The 23948-nt window shown below is 38.8% G+C and overlaps 1 protein-coding gene across 1 annotated transcript in view; it reads right to left on the bottom strand.

Annotated features, from left to right (window-relative positions):
- Positions 1-23948, bottom strand: part of BRME1 (break repair meiotic recombinase recruitment factor 1) — a 42053-nt gene that overhangs the window by 16797 nt on the left and 1308 nt on the right. Inside the window, 5 exon segments of the mRNA XM_036761537.1 lie at positions 3017-4561; positions 10248-10352; positions 13133-13214; positions 15466-15628; positions 22292-22356. Of these exon segments, the coding sequence (XP_036617432.1) occupies positions 3017-4561; positions 10248-10352; positions 13133-13214; positions 15466-15628; positions 22292-22356 (1960 nt within the window).

Raw genomic sequence — 23948 nt, 5'->3', positions numbered from 1 at the left:
TTTTGAGGAATAGCAAGGAGGCTGTGTAGGGGAGTAACATGCAAGAAGACTAGAAAGGTAGGAAGACAGGTTATAAAGGGCTTTGAACACAGAAGATTTTTATATTTAATCCTGGAGGTGATAGGGAACCACTGGAGTTTTTTGAGTAAGGGCGTGACATGGTTGGATCTGTACTTTAGGAAATTCACTCTGGTGGCTAAAGGAGGATAGATTAGAGTGGGGAGAGATTTGAGGCAGACACACCCACCAGTAAGCTATGGAAATTGTCCAGGCATGAGGTGACAAAAGCACCAGGGTGGTGGCAACATCAGAGGAAAGATGGAGACATATAAGAGAGATGGTTAGGAAGCAGATTAGATATGGGGTAGGGGGAGAAAGACAGAGTAGTCAAGGATGACACCAAAATTGCAATCCTGCATGACTAGGATAGTTCATAGAAACAGGAAAATTAGAAAGAAGAGAGAGCTTGGGGTTAGATAATGAGTTCTGTTTCGGACCTTGTTGAGGTTTCATGGCGTGTTGTGTGAGTCATCTCAAAGAATTCAAAGTCAGATCACCTTTAATCCAAATATAGGCATTTATTGAAGATTGATATCCCTCAGAAGTGGGCTAGGTTCCAAGAGGAACCAGCAACTTAGGAAGACAAGACAGGCGATTTTATAGTGTAATGATGCCGATCACACAACAGAAATTATGAATATTAAAAAGGCAGGATGAGTTTGTTAAGTGACCTGATTGTGCTGCCCTCTGATTGGCTAGCTATTGTGATCCTGTCTGTTCAAGATGGATAGTTAGATACTGTGTCTTGGGCTAGATGGATCATGTGATTGTGATTGAGTACAAGGACACACCTGTTCAAATATGTGAACTGGATCTAGAGGCAGTGGCTAACTAGGGGCAGTGGCTGTATTGAGTCTGAGGGATTCCATCAGACCTGATGAATTTAAGATGTCTACAAGACATTCAGTATGAGATGTCTGGTAGGCAGTTGGAGATGCAAGACTGGAGGTTAGAAGAAAGTTAAGGCTTGATAAGTAGATCAGAGAATCACCTGCATAGAAATGATAATTGAATCCATGTAAGCTGACAAAATCACCAAATGAAATAGCACAGAAGGAGAAGAAAAGAAGGCCTAGCACAGAGCCTTGGGGCACATTAACTATTAGTGGGTGGATTTTAGTTTGCTGGATTTATATCCAGCAAAGAAGACTGAAAAGCAATGGTTGGACACGTAGGAGAAGAACCAGGAGAGAATAATGTCTAGAAAACCTAGAGAGAAGAGAGTGTCAAGGAAAAGAGGATGATTGACAGTGTCAAAGTCTCCAGACAGCTCAAGAAAGATGAGGATTAAGAAAAGGCCACTAGACTTGGCATTTAAAAGAGCACTAGTAACTTTGGAGGGGAGCAGTTTCAGTTGAATGATGAGATTAGAAGCCAGGTTACAAAGAATTAAGAAGAGAGTGAGAAGGAGGGAAGTAGAGGCACTGACTACATATTGCCTTTTCAGGAAGTTTAGCCATTAAAAGGAGAGATATTGGGTAACAGTTAGCTGGGATGAGTGGATCAGGTGAGAGTTTTTTGAGGATGGCGGAGAGGTAGGCATGTTTTTAGGTCACTGGAAAGAAGTCAGGAGACAGGGAGAAACTGAAGGAGGGATGATAGAGTAGACAATATTCGGGAGAAGATGGCATGGAATGGGATCACTTGTGCATATAGAGGGGTTCACCTTGATCAACCTGGTAACATAAGCCTTATTCCCACTATCCAGATGAGGAAACTGAGGCTCAAATATATAAAGTACTTTGTCTCTCACTGCAAAGTAAAGTAAATTACAGGTGGCATGTGTATAGCAATTTGTGCCTGGTACGTGGACATGAGGGAAGACTAGTCCTAGCTTAGGTCACTATGGCACCTTGGTCAAGTCTTGCTTTACTAATTTGTAGAAGAGATGAATCAAGGAGATCCAGACAAGCATTTATTGACTGGAAGACCCTGGAAGCAGAAAGATGAATTGTACTCCAGTATATCCTGATTCATCAAGTGACCAGGGAGCTTTCACTCCTCCTATGTGAGATTTGTCAAATACAATGCTTCCACTTGTCTAGGCAAGTAAGCACAGATGGCTGGCATTGAGTCAACAGCAATAAAAGCCAACATTTGTTTAGCTCTGTTCTTGTTATGTCGGTGGCTGTTAGATCCTTAAAGGAAGTGAAGTCCCAAAAGAATCCCAACAAGACTCAAAAAACTGTCCTCCAAAAACAAGGAATCAAGTGCCTTTAGCTAATCCTCTTTTCCTATCAGTGATATCCTTTCCTAGGATCAGATATTTACATGTTTTCCACAAGTAAGTATCATGCTGCTGTCTCAGAGCAGTCAATCAAAAAGCAAAGGTCTAAGTAAATTCTTCATTCTAGATTTGGCAGAAGCCCTGCTAGAAAATGGGAGGAATGAAGGGTTCAGACACAATTCTAGATACACGGTGAATGAGACAGTATTTAGTTTGCCTTCGGCTATGTTCCAGGGATGGCAAAAAATTATTTTTTGCTGTCCATGGATTCTTTAAAGCCCTGTGATTGATTCAGCATAGAAACAAGGAATATATATATACGCAATATGCCCCACTGGTGATATATACACGTACATAGACATATACATGCATACACACATACATATGTGTACATATATATGTGTGTGTATGTATATATTTGTAACTAATGGGACACTCAGGCCTTGCAAAATGCCTAAAGATTGTACAAAACTATTTTTCACTTCACTCATTGCCATAGGAGTTCAACATGTTCTGGATGATTTCCATAATTAACAAATTAGATTAAACACTTAGACTTTTTTTCGCTACACAAATGGCAAACATTAAGCTGTTATAAGAAAGGGTTTAAAATCTAGAGCTAGGTTAGAAGCAAACACCAGGAGAAAGGAAATCACAAACATTTAAATGTAATTGAATCAGTGTAACTGACACAATGACTGCCTAGATATAATATGGAGAAGGCCTTACTTGCTCAGATGGAAATCCAAAGTTAGGGTCATCGAGAGCATCACGTATCTGACTGTCTGGCAAAAAATCTAGTTCCAGAGCTAAGGATTCTCCCCAATCAGTATGATCTTCAGAATTACATCCACTTTCAGACAAACCTGTCTTTTCTGAAGATTTTCTACTGTTCACGTTGGTCTCAGTTTCTTTGACAGGATCAGCCATTATCTCTTTCTCCATGAACAAACAGGCAGTACTAACTGATAGATTGCTTTCCTTGGGACCAAGGTTTTGCTTGCTTTTCCCACTGATGATACCTAACCCAGGTTCTTTTTCATCTACCAAATCCATCAGCCAAGGCGATGTGACTCTTGTCCCAGAAATCTGACTCACTTCCTTTTGGTCAGTGCTAGTAGTTACCCGTTTCTGTTCCACATCTGGATATAGATTCTCTTTTCCTAGGGTTAGAACTATAGTATTTTTGTGTTCAGTCTTGGGTATAAGATCCTTAGGAACAATAGAAGCTGAATGGTCAGAGACCACCATGATGCCTTCAGATGGCTCACCTTCATGTCTTGCTTCTTCTCTATCCTTCCCACCCTTTTCATTATAAGAGGTTCCTTCCAGCAGCACCTTGACAGAGGAGTTCCTATTGGAAAACAAAGGCACTCCAGTGCTTCCATTGATAGGCTGGCTAATCTTAGTAACCTGTGCCCTCTCTTTGGATTCAGATGAGTCAGTATCTGTGGGACATGAGTAGCTAAGAATTTCCTGCCTCAACATCCTGGATACTTGGCTGTCATGGCTGAGTTGTGCATTTTGATTCATCTTGTTGGATTGTGGCACATCATCAGGGTACCCCTGTTTTGTAGCATTGTCCCAGGGGTTCTCTTTGCCAACACTTTGTTCTCCAGCAGTTATTAAGTTAGAATCTGATGGAATCATGGGTAAGCTACTTTCTTCCCTCTTTCTTTGTCCCTCAGGGAAGTCATCACTATATAAAACTCCTATAAGCCCATGTGTGTTTGAAGTTACTACTTCCTCTTGAGCAATGTCCCCTTCGTGGGTGGCTCTTCTGTCTGACAGAGGTCTGTTCTGCTGTATTTCTGAAGTATTACTGCTTAATTGGGCTGTTTCTTTCTGGCTGTGGCTGCCTACAGCCAAAGTCTCATACATTGGTGTACAATTCATTTCCATTTCAACAAGGGAGCCAGATTCCAAATTCTTGCTTTCTGGATTTTTGCCATTCAAAGTGTTTGTCATTCCCTCTAAAAGATGTTCTTTGTTAGTTCTTTCTTGCACAGGGGTTATACTTCCAATCTCTTGAGGAGTATTGTTGAATGTACCAGCAGCAATATAATGACTTCCATCTGAGGGCTTCAAGGGACTTTGGCTGTCTTGCTCCTGAAAAAGTAGAACTCTCCCACCACCAACACTGTCCATTTCAGTAATCAAAAATCCCTTTTGTTTCTGATCTTTCAACTCCCTATCTTCCCAGATAGTTGCTACCAATGGCTCATCAAATTGAACATTTTCTGTCTTCTGGTGATTAGACTCTGGAAACATTATCTATGGAGAAAAAATCAGAAATTTTAGGGTCTTGGCTTATCTTCTTTTTTAAAATATATTTTTAATTTATTTTGTTAAACATTTCCCAATAACAATTAAAAAAATTTAACATTCATTTAAGCAAAATTTTTAGTTCCAAATTCTCTTCCTCTTCCCCCACCCCTTGAGGAAGCAAGTAATATGATGCTGATTATTTATGTGAAATCATTGAAACATCCTCATCTAAAGGTATTCTAGAGCTGAAATCAGGAGTGAGATTAGGAATGGGACAGATAGAAGCAGAAGCTAACCAGAATGGCCAAATATATCAATCAATAATAGTTTATTGAGTACCTACTATGTGCAAGGCATTATGCCAGTGTAGACAATATGACACAGTCCTGCCCTTAAAGAGCACACAATCCAGCTTGGGGTGGGGGCGGTGGTGTATAAGAATCATACAGATGAGTGAGAAGCAGTGTGGCTTGGTAGGTAGAGGGCTAATTTTGAATTCAATAATACCTAAATTAAGTCTTGCCTCTGTCAAATATTATTTTAGAGTTTATAGCCAAGCAAATGGACTCAGCATACCAGAAAAGTCTTTAAGTTACAGAGGAGTTACCAATCTGCATTAGTAAAGGGAATGTCTACACTGCAGTTACCTGTACTGAGGAAATCTACATGAGAAGCAAAGAAAATGTTGAGCACCAAATGAGTGGTGCTGACCATAAGAGCCATGGGAGAGCCAAGATGGCAGAGTATAGGCCAGGACCTGGCTGACCTCTCCCAACATACCCCCTCCAAACAACTTTAAAATAATACCTCAAATCAAATTTTTGAGCAGTGGAGCCAACAAAAGGTTAGAGGGAGACATTTTTTTCCAGCCTAAGACAACTTAGGAGGTTTGTAGGAAAGGTTTATAACATCAGAGTGGGTACAGGCTGGGGCATGGCAAGAGCACCAGTGGTGAGCCTTGGAGGTAGCCACAATAGCAGCAGCTGAAGCAGTTTATGGAGCTCTCAGCTCAGAGTCAGTAAATGGTTCAGGCAAGTTACCAAAAAGCGATTACAGGGGATCCTCTGCTGGCACTGGGTACAGCTGGCATTGATTTTGCCATTGATTTGTGGCATTGATTTAGTGTGATTTCCCACTCTATTGCCCAAACACAGTTTTGGGTCACAGTTCCAGGACAGAGAGGACTACTAGTGCTTGTGGCTGCAATGGGGATAAGGACTTTTCCTAGGTAAAAACTAGAGTAAGTACAAACCAGTACAGACCACACCTCTCCCAGGATAACATTGCCTTGTTTGCAGACTCCCAGAACTAACTTTAAAAACAGCAGCACAAAAAAGTCTGAAGCTTGGCACAGTGCCTCCTCACCCTCAGGTGAGCAAAGCCCAACTTTAACATAAAGTTCAAAGTAAAGAAATAGGCTGGGAAAATGCATAAACAACAACAAAAACATGACTGTAAAAAACTACTACAAGGGTAGTAGTAGCTTAGAAGGTAGGGTAGCTTAGAAGAAGAGAACAATGTGAAAACAGCCAGAAGTAAAGCCTCAAAGAAAAATACTAATTGGATCTAAGGCAAGCAAGAATTCCTGGAAGAGTTAAAGAGATGCGCATGGTAGAGGAAAAACTGTGAAAAGAAATCAGTAGGATGGAAGAAAATTATGAAAAGAGAATTAACAGCTTGGTAAAAGAGAAATATTGAAAATGAAGAAAATGTTACCTTAAAAATAGAATTGGCCTAATGGTAAAAGAGGAACAAAAATTAACTGAAGGAAAGAACTGCTTTAAAAGTAGACTAGGCCACATGGAAAAGAAGGTACAAAAATTTGCTGAAGAAAAGAATTCCTTAAAAATTAGAACTAGGCAAATAGAAGCTAATGACTCCAAGAGACTTCAAGAAATAATAAAACAAAGTCAAGAGAATGAAAAAAATAGAAGAAAATGTGAGATACCTCATTGGAAAAACAACCGACCTAGAAAATAGATTGAGGAGAGATAATTTAAGAATTATTGTACTACCTGAAAGCCATGATTGAAAAAAGAGCCTAGATACCATATTTCAAGAAATTATCAAGAAAAATTGTCCCAATATCTCAGATCCCGAGGGTAAAATCAAAGTGGAAAGAATCCACCAATTACCTCCTGAAAGAGATCCCAAAATGGAAATTTCTAGAAATATTAAAGCCAAATTTCTGAGCTTCTAGGTCAAGGAGAAAATAGTGCAAGCAGCCAGAAAGAAACAATTCAGGTATTATGGTGCCACAGTCAGGATCACATAAAATTTAGCAGCTTCCACATTAAAGAGCAGAGGCCTTGGAATATGATTCCAGAGGGTAAAGGAGCTAGGATTACAACAAAGAATAGCCTGCCCAGCAAAACTGAGTATAATCCTTCAGGAGAAAAAAATAGATATTTAATGAAATATAGTACTTCCAAGCATTCCTGATGAAAAGACCAGAGCTGAATAGGAAATTTGCCGTTCAAACAGAAGACTCAAGAGAAGCATAAAAAGGTACACATGACAGAGTAGTCATAAAGGACTCAATAGAGTTAAAGTGTTTACATTTCTATAGGGGTAGATGATACATATAATTCTTAAGAACTTTATCATTATTTGGGCAGTTAGTAGGAGCCTGCATAGACAGAGGAAATGCTTGTGAGTCAATTATATTGGGATGCTCTCCAAAAAAAGAATGTAGGGGTAAGAAAAACAGATGCAGTGAAAGGGGAAGGGAGAGGTAGAATAAGGCAAATTTTCTAACATAAAGGAGGTGCACAAGGAAAGGATTTTATAAAGTAGGGGAAAATCGGGAGTGGAGTGACAGGCAATGATTGAACCTTACTCTCACTGGAATTGATTCAAAGAGAGAAGAGAGTATATACACATGCACACACACACACACACACACACACACACACACACTCAATCGGGCATAGAAATCTACCTTATCCAATCGGGAGATAGGAGAGGAAGAAGATGAGATATGGAGTAGGGGGAGATTATAAGGGGGAGGCAGTGGTCAGAAGCAAGACAGACTTTCGAGGAGGGACAGGATAAAAAGAGAAAGAAGGATAAACAGAAGAAAATGGGATAGAGGGAAATGCACAGTGAGTGATCATAACTGTGAATGTGAATGGGATAAGCTAACCCATAGAACATAAGTGGATAGCAGAAAGGACTGGAAACTAGAATCCAACAATATGTTGTGTACAAGAGACACATTTGGGACAGAGACACACAGAGTTAAAATGAAGGTCTGGAGCAGAGTCTATCATGCTTCAGCTGAAGTGAAGAGAGCAAGGGTAACAATCATGACCTCAGACAAAGCAAAAGGAAAAACAGACATAGTGGAATGAGATAGGAAACTTATTGTTCAGTCATTCAGCCGTGTCTGCTTCTTTGTGACTCCATGGACCATACTGTCCATGGGGTTTTCTTGGCAAAGATACTGGAGTGGTTTGCCATTTCCTTCTGCAGCAGATTAGGGCAAATAGAGGTTAAGCAACTTGCCCAGGGTCACACAGCTAGTAAGTATCTGCAGCTATATTTGAACTCAGGTCTTCCTGACTCCCAGTGCTCAATCCATTGAGCCATCTTGCTGCCTCCAAATCAGGAAAACAATATTTTGCTAAAGGTACCATAGACAATGAAGTAATATAAAAAAAATTTACAGCAAGTTTCTCTGATAAAGCCTTCATTTCTGAAATATACAAGGAACTGAGTCAAATTTATAAAAATAATATCTATTCCCCAGTTGATAAATGATCAAAGGATATGAACAGGCAGTTTTCAGAAAAAGAAATCAAAGCTATCAACAGTCATATGAAAAAATGCTCTAAATCACTATTGATTCGAGAAAGGCAAATTAAAATAACTCTGAGATACCACCTCACACCTATCAGAAATGACAAATGCTGGAAGGGATGAGGGAAAATAGGTACATTAATAGATGGCTTGTGGAACAGTAAACTGGTCTAACCATTCTAAAGAACAATCCGGAAATATGCCCAAAGGGCTATAAAACTGTGCACACCCTTTGATCCAGTAATACCACTATTAGATCTATATTCCAAACAGATCAAAGAAAAAGAAAAAGGACCTATATGTACAAAAATATTGATAACAGCTCTTTTATGGAAGCAAAGAATGGGAAATTGAAGTAATGCTCATCAATTGGGAATGGCTGAACAAGTTGTCCATATGATTGTGATAGAGTACTATTTTATTATAAAAAATGATGAGGGGAGTGATTTCAGAAAAAAACATGGTAAAACCAATATGAACTGAGGCCAAGTGAGGTGAGTAGAACCAGGAAATCATTGTGTACAGTAACAGCAATGCTGTAATGATGATCAACTGTGAAAGACATGATTACTCTGATCAATACAGTGATCCAAGACATTCTAAAGGACTCATGATAAAAAAAAAATTGATATGCACCTCCAGAGGGAGAACTGACAAACTCAGTGCAAACTGAAGTATAACTTTCTTGATTTTTTTTGCAATATGACCAATATGGAAATATATCTTGCATGATTTCACATGCATAATTGATATATTGTTTGCCTTCTCAGTGGGTGAGGGAGGGGTGTGAGGGAGGGAGACAATCTGGAACTCAAAATTTTAAAAGAATGTTAAATAATATTTTTAAAAAATTAAACAAAAATAAAGGCTATGGGAATTCAAATAAGGAAGAGATCACTGCAGGCTGGACTACCAAGGGAAGGTGTCACCGAAGAGGCAACATACACATCGTATCTCAAAAGATGGCTAGGGTATAAATAGGCAGAAAGAAGGAAAAGAGGACATATTTTCCACAGCTGTTTAAAGTAGTAGAAGTAAGAATGAGCCAAGAATATCTGGATGACAATGAGAAGAACCACCTGGCTTGAGGGGTCAGAATGTGAAGTTATGTCACAAAATGTACTTACTTGAAATGTGAAGACTGTACCTAGTGGGCATACTACAGAAGGAGCTAGCTGCCCTCTCTTCCTCTTCCACATAGTATTATTACTATCGCTAGGATCTAAATAGTCACTTCTCCATCAGCTCTTTATAGCCACCAAAGTCCATAAAACATTGATAACTTGATGATGCTTTGGGATAAAACTGACCAACTACAGGGCAAACAAAACATTTTAATTCAATTTCATCAAAGTCACCTGGAACTACCTTTCTCAATTATTCAGTTCTGACAAAGGAGAGCCTCCCCCACTTCTTTTTCTGTTGGGGTTGCTAAATTCACATATTGAAAGCTGTGATGCAACATTCTCTTCAGCTATATTTGCAGCCAGAGACATTAATACCAGCTGTAACTATACTTCAAAGCACTAAGGGCAGGAATGAGGAGCATCTTGTTCATGTGTGAGAACTAGAACTTAAGTGTCCCACAGGTCCCAGAAAACTTGAAAATAAAAGGGTGATTACAGGCATCTAAACTGGGTTGTCTTCATGGCTTTGAAAATCTATTTAAAAAGTATATAACTCTAGTTTTGTCTTTTATGATTTCCACAGAGCCATTCTAAATTCCTTTATTAAAAAAGGCTGACATACATCTGAAAGTGTACTTGCTTTAAAAGCCAAAGACTGACCCATGTAAAAACTCACATGATTCACATAAAGCAAAAAGGTCAGGTTTGGCAGTAGTGTTAGCCAAATAGTAGAATGATTTCAACACTGTATTTCAGAGCTGTACCTGCTTAGTGTTGCTACTCCTAACAGTTTTTTCTTTTCTCTTAGTTTTTTGTGTCAAAGATTTCTTGGATTGTGCAAACGCTGGAACAAACTTCATTTCTGAGTTCTACAAACAATGAAAAAAGAGCAAAGTCAAAATGGAAGATAAAAAAGTACTTTAAAGCTTTCCCTTTTAAACTAAAAGATTAACCATATCAAATGTGTTCCCAGGTAAAAGCTTTTAACACTACTGAGGAAGATACACAGAAGTAAATTTTTATAGCTATCTAGAAAAATGTGGTTCTACAATCTATTTCACATTTAGGCAGTGAGAAGTTATAGTTTTGATTTGTTTTTAGCTTTTCATAGATTTGTTTTGCATCACTTTCATCTGTCAATATGTCCCTTTACCCATCCCCTATCCAGAGAACTATCCTTTGTAATAATACAGAATAAAAAACAAACAAAAAAAAAGCAATTCAGCAAAACTAACATGTTAAACACATCACAGCCCCCCACATCTGCAAAGAAGGGAAGGAACTGCACAATCATTTTTCTCCTTGGGGACAAACTTAGTCATTACAGTTACATTGTGTTCAGTTTTGATTTCTTTTTTGTGTTCTTTCTATTTGTAATGTTGTAGTTATCATGCATATTCTTTTCCAAGTTCTGCTTACTTTCACTTTGCATCAATTCATAAGTCTTTCCCATGCTTCTCTATATTCTTCATATTTGTTTCTTATGATGCAATAATATTCCATTACATTTATATACCACAATTTGCTTGTTCATTTCCCAGTCAAACAGACATCTATTTTATGTAAAGTTCTTTGATACTACAAAAAAATGCTGTTATAATTACTTTGGGCACATGAGACCTTTCTTTTCTGTCTCTGGTCCCCTTAAGATATATGCCTACTAGTAGGATCTTTGGATCAAAGGATATGGATATTTTAATCATATTCTTAGCATATTTCTAAATTCCCTTCCACAATGGATATTCCAAATCCTAACTCCAGCAGTAGTATATTGGGTGCATTTGTTTTTCTAACCCTTCAACAATGACTACTAGCATCTTTTGTCATTTTTGAAAATTTTCTGGTTTTGAGGTAAAACCTCAAAATTGTTTTGATTTGCATTTCTCCTAATATTAGAAATCTGAAGCAAACTTTCATATGGTTGCTAGCTTTCAATTCTTTTGAAAACTGCTTATTCATATCCTTCCACCATTTATCCATTGGGGAAGGGTTCTTGGTCTTAGATATTTGTATTAGTTCTTTATATATCCTGGATATCAGAACCTTTTCTTATATCTGCATGTTTGATACAAAGAGCTTTTTTTCCCCCCAATCACTTCCCTTCCTATCCTTGATACTTTCTTATCATTTATTTTGCAAAAGCTTTTCACATCATATAATCTACATAATTTATTTCATCTTTTGTGATTTCCTTTATCTCTCATTTGGTTAAGTCATAGCTATGAAAGTCAGAGACAACATTCTTTTCTAATTTTTTTTTTATGATATAACCTTTAACATTCAGGTCATACATTCATTTTGAGCTTATTATGGTATATAGTATAAGCTGTTGATTTAAACCCAATTTCTGCCAAACTGCCCTCTACTTTTCCCAGCAGTTCTTGTCAAAAAGAGAATTCTTCCCTGAGTATTTTATGTCCTCGGGTTTAATTTATGCTCTTGAACACAGAGTTACTAAGTTCATTGGTTTCTGATTCTTCCTCATATAGCAGTTTCCACTGATCTACTTTTCTATTTTTAGCCAATCCTAAACACTTTATTGCTTTATATAAAATTTCAAGTCTGGAAGTTGAAATCCTTCATTCTTACTTTTTTATTTCCCTTGAGATTCTGAAACTTTTATTCTTCCAAATGAATTTTATTATTAATTTGACTAGCTCTATAAAGTACCTCTTTGATAGTTTGATTGGTATAACACTAACTGTAAATTTAGGTAGTTTCACCTTATTTTTATTTTACTGGTGCTGCCCAACCATTATCAACGACTATTTAACTCAATAAACATTTATTAAGCACCCATTATGTGTCAAGTACCATGCTAAGTGCTGGGGATACAAAAAGAGACAAGAAGGTTACAATCTAATATCTTTCCAATTATATGTCCTTTTTTTTTCTTTAAAGAGTGTTTTATAATTGTATTTATATAGTTTTTGGTGTGCCTTAGTAGATTAACTACCCCATATTCTATGCATTTTGTATTTATTTTGAATGGGACTTCCCTATTCTTTTCTCCTGAATTTTGTTATTTCTGGATAGTAATGCTATTGATTTCTGTGGGTTTGTTTTGTATCTTGCTACTTTACTGAAGCTATTGTCTCAATTAGTTTCTTTGTTGATTCTCTAGGATTATCTAAGCAAATCATTGTATCATCAGCAAAGAGGAATGGTTTTATCTTATCTCTGCCTATTTATGACTTTAATTTTTTTCTCTTTTATCATTACCATCAAGAGCATTCCTAAAACTACCAAATAATAAAAAGGAAAGGGGATATCCTTTCTTTATTCCTGTATTGACTGGGAAAGCTTCTAATGTCCACTTTCCACTAAATATAATGGTAGTTTGGGGTTTTAGATATATAGTTTTTTATATTAAAATGGTTCTATGCCTATGCTTTGTAGGGATTTTAGCATAAATGAAAGTTGTATGTTAATGGATTTTTCTGCATCAATTGATAAAAGCATATGAGATTTTTTTGTGGGAGGGGAAAGGAGTGTTATCTCTTTAATATGATTAATAATGATAATTATTTTCCTAATGTTGAATCATATTTACATCCCTGGATCTTGGTGAATAAGCAGGTTGCACTTTTGGGGACTAATGAAGTCTTATTACCTGCAAAGTGCTTGGAGGCTTTGAAAATAGGCTCACCTGGGGAACAGAAAAGCAAGCTGGGTCCCTTCTTGGTTGCCTAGGTTCTTTAGTAGGACCATCTGTTCTTTCCTCAACAGAGCTGGTTGGAGAAAGAGATTAAATTAAAGAGGAACTATAACTCAACTGGAATGCCAGTTGGAATATAAAAGAAACCCAAAAAACTATCCAACAGACAGTATCAACAATCCCTAAAAAGAAGACCAAGAGCATTTGACACACCTCCGCCCAAAATTAAACTGAGCGAAGCCTAGCATCTTTCTGATAAACATATAGAACAAAGACTGGTTGGCACAGGCCCTCCTGAAGGTAGTAGTAAGTAGGTAGTAAAGAAGGTAGTAAAAAGTTGAATGATAAAGTTAGATAATTATCCCCGTTATGGTTTAGATATAATCTTACTGGATGCCCTAGTAACTACTGGCTACCTCCTAAAAGCAACATAGTACTGGAAAGAGCACTGGATTTGGAATGAAAAGACCTGGGCTTAAATGTCTAATGCTACTTACTAGTTATATGACCTTTGCAAGTCCATTAATCTCTGCCATTCTAGGCTTCCTCATTTATAACCCAGGGGGGAATTTTACTCTTATGTCTTCATCAAGTAATCCTGGTTCAAGGAAAAGGAAAGACACAGAATAAAAAATAGAATTGCACTGAGAGGTAGGATATATGCCTTCAAAGAATCCAAAGAAAGATACTGTAGGGATCTTCAGAGATCATCTAGTCCACTTCCCTTATTTTACAGATGAGGGATCTGCGGCCCAGAGAAATTAAGTGATCTGTTCAACATCACAAAGATACTAGGTAGCAGAACCAAGATTTGAACCCAAATCCCACCAAATGACCTCAACCAACTCAATTTCTTACTTTTTGTAATAAAGGGCCATCTGATGAGAAAAACTGTGAGAAGTAATGAGCAGCTTCAGGTGCTTTGAACTCTATGAAGAGTGGTAGAGTCAACAAAACTTTGCTGCAAGGCATTCCATACTATCTAGTCTCCATAATTCTATGTTCCTTTTCATAATGTACATAAGGATATATCTGTATTAGTATTTTTAAAAGTAAAAATGTTATCTTAGTAAATGAATTTATATTAATTGCTAGAAATATATCAAGGAAAAGCTATAACTCCTTAAAGCAAAAGCTCTAGCATTCTGACCCAAAGAGCAAGCCTCAAGGCTATGCCTCTTGACAACGGAAAAACTGGTCAGAAAGAAGATAAAAATCCTTAGGATACTTTGATTGTTTTCTGCTGGTCCATGCAATGTATTACAATTGCATTATTTTGTCTGACACTTCTAAATGGTTGGGAAGATCTCTCCTTGTTTCTAAAATTGTGATAATGTTCATTTCTGCCCAAGTGATTTTTTGTAGCACCCTAGGTCCTTAGATAACAAATTTCTTTATCCTAAGTGGAGATAAGAAAGGCAAGTTTTTTCAATCCTAAATTCATCTTCCCACTAAGCCAGTCACTGCCCTAGAATCCCTGGGAACTAGAAAATTTAAACATTCCCAATGTGCATCAGAAATATGAACTTTTTTACATAAAGAGAAAACTTGTGAGCCATCTTTGGGGTAAGCTCCTACTTCCCTCCCCAAACTGGCCATCAATATTGCCGAATCAGAAGTTACCTTCTCCATACTGACATCCCACCTATCTACACTAGCTGATCTGAGACCACAAGCCTCTTTACTACCCAGACAGCTAATAGAAAACTATCTTTTTTTTTCATTTTTTTTTAAATAGAAAACTATCTTTAGTGCTGCAACCCTCCCAAGAACCCAGATAGTTGCCACCTAATTCCCACCAACCATTTGGGGAGCTGCCACTTTTTCTCTTTTCTTCACTAGCTGATCTGAGACCACAAACTTTTGTTCTACTCAGATAACTAATTAGTGGAGACCCAACCCAAAGCACAGACACGAGAAACATCCCATCTCATTCCTGGCTTTGCCAAAACTTCTATTGTTTACAAGAAATATCCTTCAGTAAATGTCATTAGGATTCATAAATTCTAGGCATGTGGCCTTTTTTTTCTTTCTTTTTTAGGGGCAGTGCCTCGTTTATCACAAAATCATTCAGTTAAAGGATACTAAGTAATATGAACGAGAAAACCTGACCAATTGATTTTCAATTTTTTTTGCAAACATCAAAAGTAAGCCCAGCTCATTTGGGAGAAGGAGTAGAGCACTAAAGCAGAGATACTACTGATGTGTATTATCATGGTTGACCTTGTTGTTCCAAAAGAATTCTCCCTTCCTTATACTGATGCCCCTGGCTGCTGCTCACATGCTGCTGGGAAAAGCTTGCGTGACATTTTACTTTAGGTTACCTGATATCTGCTTGGCTACTCTCTTCTCCATCTTGTTTCATGACTGTTGCTATTTCTGAATCTTCTAAATTAAAGAATCTTCCCATTCCAGAGTTCTCAGGCTTCATGTCAGTGTCTGCTATCCTTGGGGTCTTTTTGGATTTAAGAAGATGGCTGTCATCTCCTGATTTGGAGACAGAGGAGGAAAGACAAACAGGTATGTCAAGCCTCTCCTTGAACACAGTAGGTGGCACTGTCATTCCAAATAATCCAATAAAGTTAGTTCACTGCTTAAGAAATATGAGGGTGCAGATTTATTTAATGTGTATGTGGCTAAATGTGTATCTGGCAAGGTCCCTGAGTTGCAGAAATTCTTCTCAGCTATCTGCTAAATGGGAATTTGGATTTAACTATTTTCCTATGAGCATGAAGACATTTAGGGATCGGAGATTTATGTGTGTCTGATAGTCCTAATGTTTCTTCTACACATTTAAGATATCATGAATTTTAAAGTACAAAGTATGCCTATACTGGTTTAGTTGGATGAAGAGCTAGGGAGGAAAGACGAGCGGAAAATGTTAATAACAACTCCCCCTCAACCCACCAATCCAAGCCAAGATGATAACTCCAACCAATAAATTTTGTGCCTCTTTTTACTATTTGGTCTACTCTGTTTTTAAGGTATTATTTTCTTCAGCATTTTTTTTTGCCTCTTTACTAAGTTGTTGACTCTTTTCACAATTTTTCTTGCATCACTCTCATTTCTTTTCCCAATTTTCCCTCTATCTCTCTTATTTGATTTTTAAAATCCTTTTGGAGCTCTTCTAGGAATTCTTTTGGGGCCTAGGACCAATTCATGTTTTTCTTTGAAATTTCACATACAGCTGTTTTGGCTCTGTTGTCTTCTGAGTTTGTGTCTTGACCTCCACTGTCACCATAATAACTTTCCATGGTCAGATTCTTTTTTTGTTGTTTACTCATTTTTCCAGACTATTTTTTTTTGTAGGGGAGAAGGCAGGGCAATTCGGGTTAAGTGACTTGCCCAAGGTCACACAGGGAGTAAAGGTGTCAAGTGTCTGAAGCCAGATTTGAACTCATACACTCCTAACTGTAGGGCTGGTGCTCTACTCACTGCACCACCTAGCTGCCCCCAGACTATTTCTTGACTTTTAACTTTATGTTAAAGTTGGACTCTGCTCCTGCGGTATGTGGGGCACTATCCCAAGCTTCAGGTTTTCATGCTGCTATTGTCAGAGCTCGTTCAGGGGGTGGGGCTCTGTAAGTTTTCAGTTCTTCTAAGGTGGTATAATCTGAGAAGAGGTGTGGTCACTGTTCTCCGGTCCATGCCTAGTCTGTGAATAACTGTAAACATTCTTACTCCACCCTGGAACCATGATCAGGGTCCCTGCTTCCCTGCAGCTATATGTGTTAGTGTGCTAGTGCTCCTCCTTGCCCTAGAACTGTGACCCTGAACTGTGTGTGGACAGTGCAACAGAGAGTCCTACATTGTGTGCCAGCAAAAAGTTCCTGGTAATCTTCTGTCTGACCCCCTTACTATCTGTGAGCTGAGAACTCCAAAAGCTTCCACTGCTGATTCAATCATTCCCACCAGAGGCCTGCTGCTGACTTGCCCAGCGCAGCCTGTGCTACCATAGCCTATGCTAGACCACGTTCCATTCTCACCCCACTGAGACAGACCTTTCCTGCCAAACTTTTAAGTTGTCTTGGGCTAGAAAATTGTTTTATCTCATTCTTTTGTTGGTTCTGCTGGTCCAGAATTCATTTTGAGGCATTATTTTAAAATTGGAGGGGAATTTGGGAGAGCTTAGGCAAGTCCTTGCCTTTACTCTGCCATTTTGGCTCTGCCTTTCCCCCACCCTCATCCTATCCCAATTGTTCTGGACGCTCATCACACTTCGAATGACCTCCCCTTTAGTCTGCTATACAGATCCTGCCCATTTTTTTCAAGGTCCAGCTCAAGTCCCACCTCCTCCACAAATTAAGTCTTATAGGTATTTACACAGTGATATTTTCAATGGATTTCATATCTGTGAAAGTTAAGGAGCTGAACAGTTGCTCATGGGGCTTAAGGGGAAACTGATACTTGAGCATGAACTCTGGACAAGAATGAAGCTCTGTGAAAGGTGAGATAATGGGAAAATTTTGCATATATACATATGTCTCAGTCCTTCCCCCTTTTGCTATTTCATAGGTTTGGTCTAGGAGAAAGACTGCAACTTCTAGGTCTTCCCACATAGCTTATCTATCATTCTTTCCCATTCAGTTGCCAGTTTGGGTGCCACAAAGCTAAGAGAAGAAACCATGAAATGCTTGGTTGCCCATGATGACCATAGCAAGTAGGTGGCCAGAGCAGCACTCAAGATCAACATTTTCAGCATGCTATCACTAAAGCATTTGCCAGAGTCCCTAACTGCTGTGATCAGCACCAGTTAGAACTAAGATATAGACCTGAACAGAGATGCAACTACTTTCTTGGCCTACGCATGTTAATACTGCTGTGGTAAGTTAAGTCTAGGCAAAAGACAGAGTTGCAGACATCTGGCCTAGCAGCCTTTAAATATTTTTCTACTTTTATATATATGATACACATACACACACAAACACATGTGTGTGTGTATCTTTTGTGTTTGTTTTTACATCATTTCCATTTCTCAGTATAACCCAAATGGCCATGTCCAGACCAGCCCCGATGATATATTAGTATATCCCTCTCTTTCCTCTACCCATCAAGCCATTTCTTGTTATAATGACTAAAAAAGGATGAGGAAAAAAAAACCAGTTCAGTAAAACTAACCAACGCATGACTTATGTATATGTTATGCCATAACCCACTCCCCTAGATCCCCAACTCTGCAAATAAGAAGACAGTATGCCTCTCTGGACATTATAATACACAGTGCTCACTTTCAGTTTTTTGTTCTTTCCACTTACACTGATAGAGTTATTACGAATACTTTTTCCCTATTCCTATTTCATTCAATAACAGCTCCTAAGTCTTCCTAGGCTGCTCTGAATTCCTCATATACATTGTTTCTTATTATACAGTTCCATTCCATTTATGTACCACAATTAGACCTTTCCTTCTGTCTTTACTATCCTTGAGCATATGTGCCTAGCAAGGGGATCTCTGCATCAAAGCAAAGGGATTGCTAGGTACTTCAGTCACTTTTCCCACATAATTCCAGTTGCTTTAGAGAATGGCTGGTATTGGTGCTATCTTCCTATAGTCCCTCCAATTTGACTGTTTTCATTTTTTACCATCTTTGCCAAATTTCTGCAGGTGAGGTAAAGTCTTGGAATTATTTTGGTTTTTTAATATTATTATTTTTTTGGAGCAATGTTTATACAATTGCCAACAGGATACAATTCTTCTTTTGAGAACTACTTATTACTTTGACAATTTATCCTTGGAGAAAGTCCTTGGCCTTATATATTTGTTAATTTAAAATATATCTTAGCTATAAGAACCTTATGAGATATTTGATGCAAAGATTTTTCCCCCAATTGATTTCCCTTGTTATCCTAGCTACATTTACTATTTATTCAAGATAGTTTCAATTTAATATAATTGAAATTATCCATTTTATCTTCAGTGATTATTTTGATTCCATGTTTGGTTAAGAATTTTCCCCTGAACCAATGCTGTGAAAGGTACCTGATAATTTTCTCCCAGTGTGGCTTTTTAAATTCGAGTTGTGTTCATTTTGAGTATATTATGGTATATGAGTGAAAGAAAAAGCTTCTATTAAACACCTGATATATGCCAGGCACTGACTGTGGTCTTGGTGGTCTAAACCCTGCCAGACTGCTCAAAATTCTCAAAAAGGGGATTCTTTCTAGAGTAATTTATATTCTAGGACTTAGTGAACTCTGGGTTATTAAATTCACTGATTTTAGTCTTCATTTTTAAACCTGTCCCATTGTAATTAATCTCTTTGCTAATTCCCTGGGGTTTCCTAAGTGCCCAGCAGCATTTTTGAGAGTTAAATCAGCTGGTGGGGTGGAAGGAGGACAAACTCCTCCCTAATAACTTTTCCTTGCTCTCGGTTGACATAGGCTCCTGACCTCTGAAAGGGGAACTCAGACATAATTCCTTGCCCTAATCCTTCTGCCCATGCACAGTGACGGTGGTTGGAAGCATCTCTTGACATGCAGCTTATTAATTTTATTTGTATGATAAAATGTGTATGGCCACAGTGTATATGATCTGTGCAATATATATAGAGAGGGTTAGATTAAGGGAAATCTCCTACAGCAGGAGTGGGGAACCTTCAGCCTCAAGGCCACATGTGGCGCTCTAGGTCCTCAAGTGCAGCCCTTTGACTAAATCCAAACTTCACAGAATCTTTTTATCAAGGTGATTTGTTCTATGAAGTTTGGATTCAAAGGGCTGCAGGCTCCCCATCCCTGTCCTAGAGAATGGGATGGGAAGGGTGCAGCCAAATCAAGATTTCCATTATTTTAGAAATTTAGCGTGATAGTTCATAGTTCATTTCCCCTAGATTAACATTTGAATCTGGTTCTTGAGGAAGGCTATACCTGCCCAACTGTACCTGAGGTAAGAACAAGAATGACTTAAAAGCTGTCAGCAAGCACCCTCTATTGAGTAGGGAGGATTCTGAAGGTTTGGAGGAAGTTAGTCAACACATCCCACACAGGATACTGGGCTGGTAGCCTGAGGGTGGTACTACCTGGTGGTTACACACTACGCTTCCTTGCTGGGAAATTAAATCAAATTCTTTTCTTTAGGCTTTCGTTAAGGGTCACTTGAAACATCCCACCCCTTAACCCCCCTCACTCTCATCCCCTCCCCCCAGTACATAGGAGACACTCACCAAGTACACAGGCAGCCCACAATACTATTTCATTTATTCAGTGGCTAACAATGTGCAAGGCACCATGCCAATTTCTGTGGGAGGTGAAAATGGGAATTGCTCTCAAGGAGTTTATATAAGACAGGCATATCAACAGCTATAATTCATATTAGAATAAAGTATATAAGAGATAAAAAATGATATGAGGGATACTGGAATCATCCCATAGTGATTTTCCCCTCCTTTGAATTTTGTCCATCATTATCTCTATGAACATTTGGCTTGGTGGTGTAGAGGCAGAACAGTATGGTAGAAACAAAGAACCTGGAAAGAGGAGCCCTGGGTTGGAGTCCTGATTTAGACTAAATATGATAAAGGCAAATCAATTAAACTCTGAATCTATTTCCTCCTTCATAAAATGGGGGTTAATAATATTTGTTTTATTACCTCACAGGCTTTTTGAAAGTGTTTTGTAAGACTTAAAGTACAATGCAAATGTGAATTATTATATTTTCTAAGGTAAAGTTGGAAGGGACCTTGGAGATCTAGTCCAACTAAGGGGTTATATGACTTGTCCAGGGTTACCCAAGTAATAAGGAGCAGAGTCAAGATTATTCAGGTAATAACTAACATAGCCAGAGAGCTAGTGAAGCAGAACGGATAGCATGCTGGCTTCAGGATCCAGGGTTCAAGCCCAAATTCTGAAACAGACTGGCTGTGTGACTCTGGGCGAGTCACTTAACCACTTAGTATTGCCGAAAATTCTGTGCCCATGGAGACAACAAATTTCAGAGAAGGCACCAATATGCATTGGTAGGGGGAGTGTCCTAATCCAGGAGTTCCCTAAACTAATGAAATCACAGGTCTAGACCCTCTCTTAGCTCTTAAGTAGACGAGCCAGGATTTGAAGCCAGTCTTCCGATTTTCATATCCAGTATTCTTTGGTACTTGTTTTGCTGTTCAGATAATAGATCTATAGAGAGAGAGCTGGAACGGTCATATGAGAAATCCAAATTACTGACACTTGGCCAAGGTCATACAGTCAGTAAGCATCAGAGGCAGGATTTGAACCCAAATCCTCTGACCTAAGCCAGTGTGCTTTCCACTGTCCTATACCAACTTGAACTAAACTGTTGAATAAATACATGCAAGTAAAGCAAAGTGGTAGTTTTATTTATTTGGGGGTTTTTCAGATTTAAACACACTGGCCCTTGTTTGTCCTTTAAAGACTCAACTAAACAAAAGAGAGCACAAACACATGAAAATAGACTGTATCCTTCCTGTAAATAATTCCCATAGGGTCATTTCAAGAAAAAACACATTTTAAAGAACTTTGTGTTCAGTTCTGAAGGTCAACCAACTCCTTCCTAAAACAAGAAGGAAAGTCAATTTCTTCACATGCCATACTCTTCCCCCCTTCTCCCCTCCCCAAACAGGTACAGTTTAGGAACAGGCACAGTAACCCAGGTATGCAGCTAGGTCAGCCCAGCTCCCCACCAGGTCAGCATTCTGTTTCCCAGTGATGTGCAGCGAGTGACCATATCAGGGCACGTTTTGTTATTCAGTCAGGGCCAACTCTTTGTGACCATGAGCCATACCACGCTAGGCCCTTCTATCCTCCGCTGTCTTTTGAAGTGTGTCCAAATTCACATTTCTTGTTTCCTTGACACTATCCATCTCATCCTCTGCCATCCCCTTCTCCTTTTGCCTTCGATCTTTCCCAACATCAGCGTTTTTTCCAATGAATCCTATCTTCTCATTATGGAGGCATGCTAGCCCTTACAGTATCAACCTTAAAATGTGTGCATACATGCATATATATACATACATATATATATATGTGTGTGTGTGTGTGTGTGTGTGTGTTTATATATACACACACATATATGTGTATATGTTTTTATCAGTAGGCAATTATTCACAAATTTCTTCTAACATGAGTTCCAGTTTATCATGCAGCAAAAGTATTTCTCTTAGTGACTTAAAAATGATTTGTTTGGAAATGAAAGTACCTGAAATCTGTGGCTTCCTCCTCTTAGGCATCTTGACCCTCCCTCTAGAAATCTGCAAACAAAAACTTCCATCACTAGTTATCACCATCAACAAACCTTTAATCAAATGCTGAAAGCCTGGGGCCCAGTACTCAGACCAGTTCGTAAGAGCATCTCTAGTAGAAAATTGGGACAGCTAGATGGCACAGTACATAGTGGATAGACTTATCTTCCTTAAGTCAAATCTGGCCTCAGACACTTACTAGCTATGTGACCCTGGGCAAGTCACTTAACCCTGTTTGCCTCTGTCAAATGAGTTGGAGAAGGAAATGGCAAATCACTCCAATATCTTTGCCAAGAAAACCCCAAATGGGGTCAGGAAGAGTCAGATACCACTGAACAACAAATAGAGATAATTGCCCCTTGGTTCTAGGAACTAGTGCCTAGATTTGAGTTGTGAAGGTAGTGTGTCCTTCTAAGCCATGTATGTTTTTCTTCTTAAGGCTCCTTAGGCCTGGTTCCATAAGATCTAGGGAATGTTCTGTAGTAATAGAGGTGGGAACTCTCTATGGGAAGTCCTACAAAATGCCAACTATGACCTTGGCCTCATCTAGCACCAGTATGAGCTGCTCTACACAGACCATCTGCAACCCTTTAGCAAAACTGAATTGATTTATAGTGTGATAGATTTGTTTTCTCAGGGTTTGGGAATGTACAGGTTGAAACTACCCCAAAGGAATTTGTCCAAGCTTCTGTCTTAATAAGAACCATTGCTTAAATCTGTGTATATTTTATACTTTCTGGGATATCATACAGCACCCAGCAGTCTCTTGACTACAAGTACAGTGTTGCCTTTAATGAACTAACTGCATTTTGGTCTTCTACATGGGGATGTGGACAGAAACTATATGATGGTTACTTTAAGTGAACCCAAGGCCCCAGTGAGAGCTGCTCCCAGTCCTATTTAATCTGAATGGCTTCCCTGAGATTAGCTTTGATTTATCCTATCTTCCTCATTAGACTGTGAGCTTAAGAGTAGGTTCTGTTTTTTGCCTTTCTTTATATTGGTATACTTAGCACAGTGCCTGGTGTATAAATTGTGCCTATGGATTGGATTGTGACCAGGGTGAGGAACCTGCGGCCTCAAGGCCACATGTGGCCCTCTAGGTCCTCAAACCTTTTAGATTCCATCAACGGGCTGCACCTGAGGACCTAGAGGGCCTCATGTGGTCTTGAGGCCACAGATTCCCCACTCCTGGGTTGTGACCTTCCATTTGACTCCAGTGAAGAACCCTACACTGTAGACAGACAGTACTCAGGTATCTGTGTTTTCATCATAATAATATATTGCAGATTTGTAAAGAGTGGTTGGAAAGCTATATGGTCCCAGTACCTGGTAAGAGGTACCTGAGCACAGTCTGCCTAGGGTAAAAGGGCAGCCCAATGGAGGGCCATAACCCCATCCATTGAGCCCCAGCAACCGCAGCTGGGGCCCCGGAGTCACCGAATCCAAAGATAGGGAGGAAATTTATGGCAGTTTTAGTCCATTTTCCCCAAATTCCAAAGCTGCTAAGTGGCAGTGGACGGAAAAATGAATTTGGAGACAGGAACATCTAAATTTAAATCTTGCCTCAGGCTGCTTACTGGCTGGCCGGGGACAAGGTACAGCTTGTCTGCC

Source organism: Trichosurus vulpecula, chromosome 1, assembly GCF_011100635.1.
Source record: "Trichosurus vulpecula isolate mTriVul1 chromosome 1, mTriVul1.pri, whole genome shotgun sequence".
NCBI classification, from domain to species: Eukaryota; Metazoa; Chordata; class Mammalia; order Diprotodontia; family Phalangeridae; genus Trichosurus; species Trichosurus vulpecula.
The sequence above is the reverse complement of the archived record's forward strand: the minus strand, read 5'-3'. Positions and strand labels throughout refer to the sequence as shown.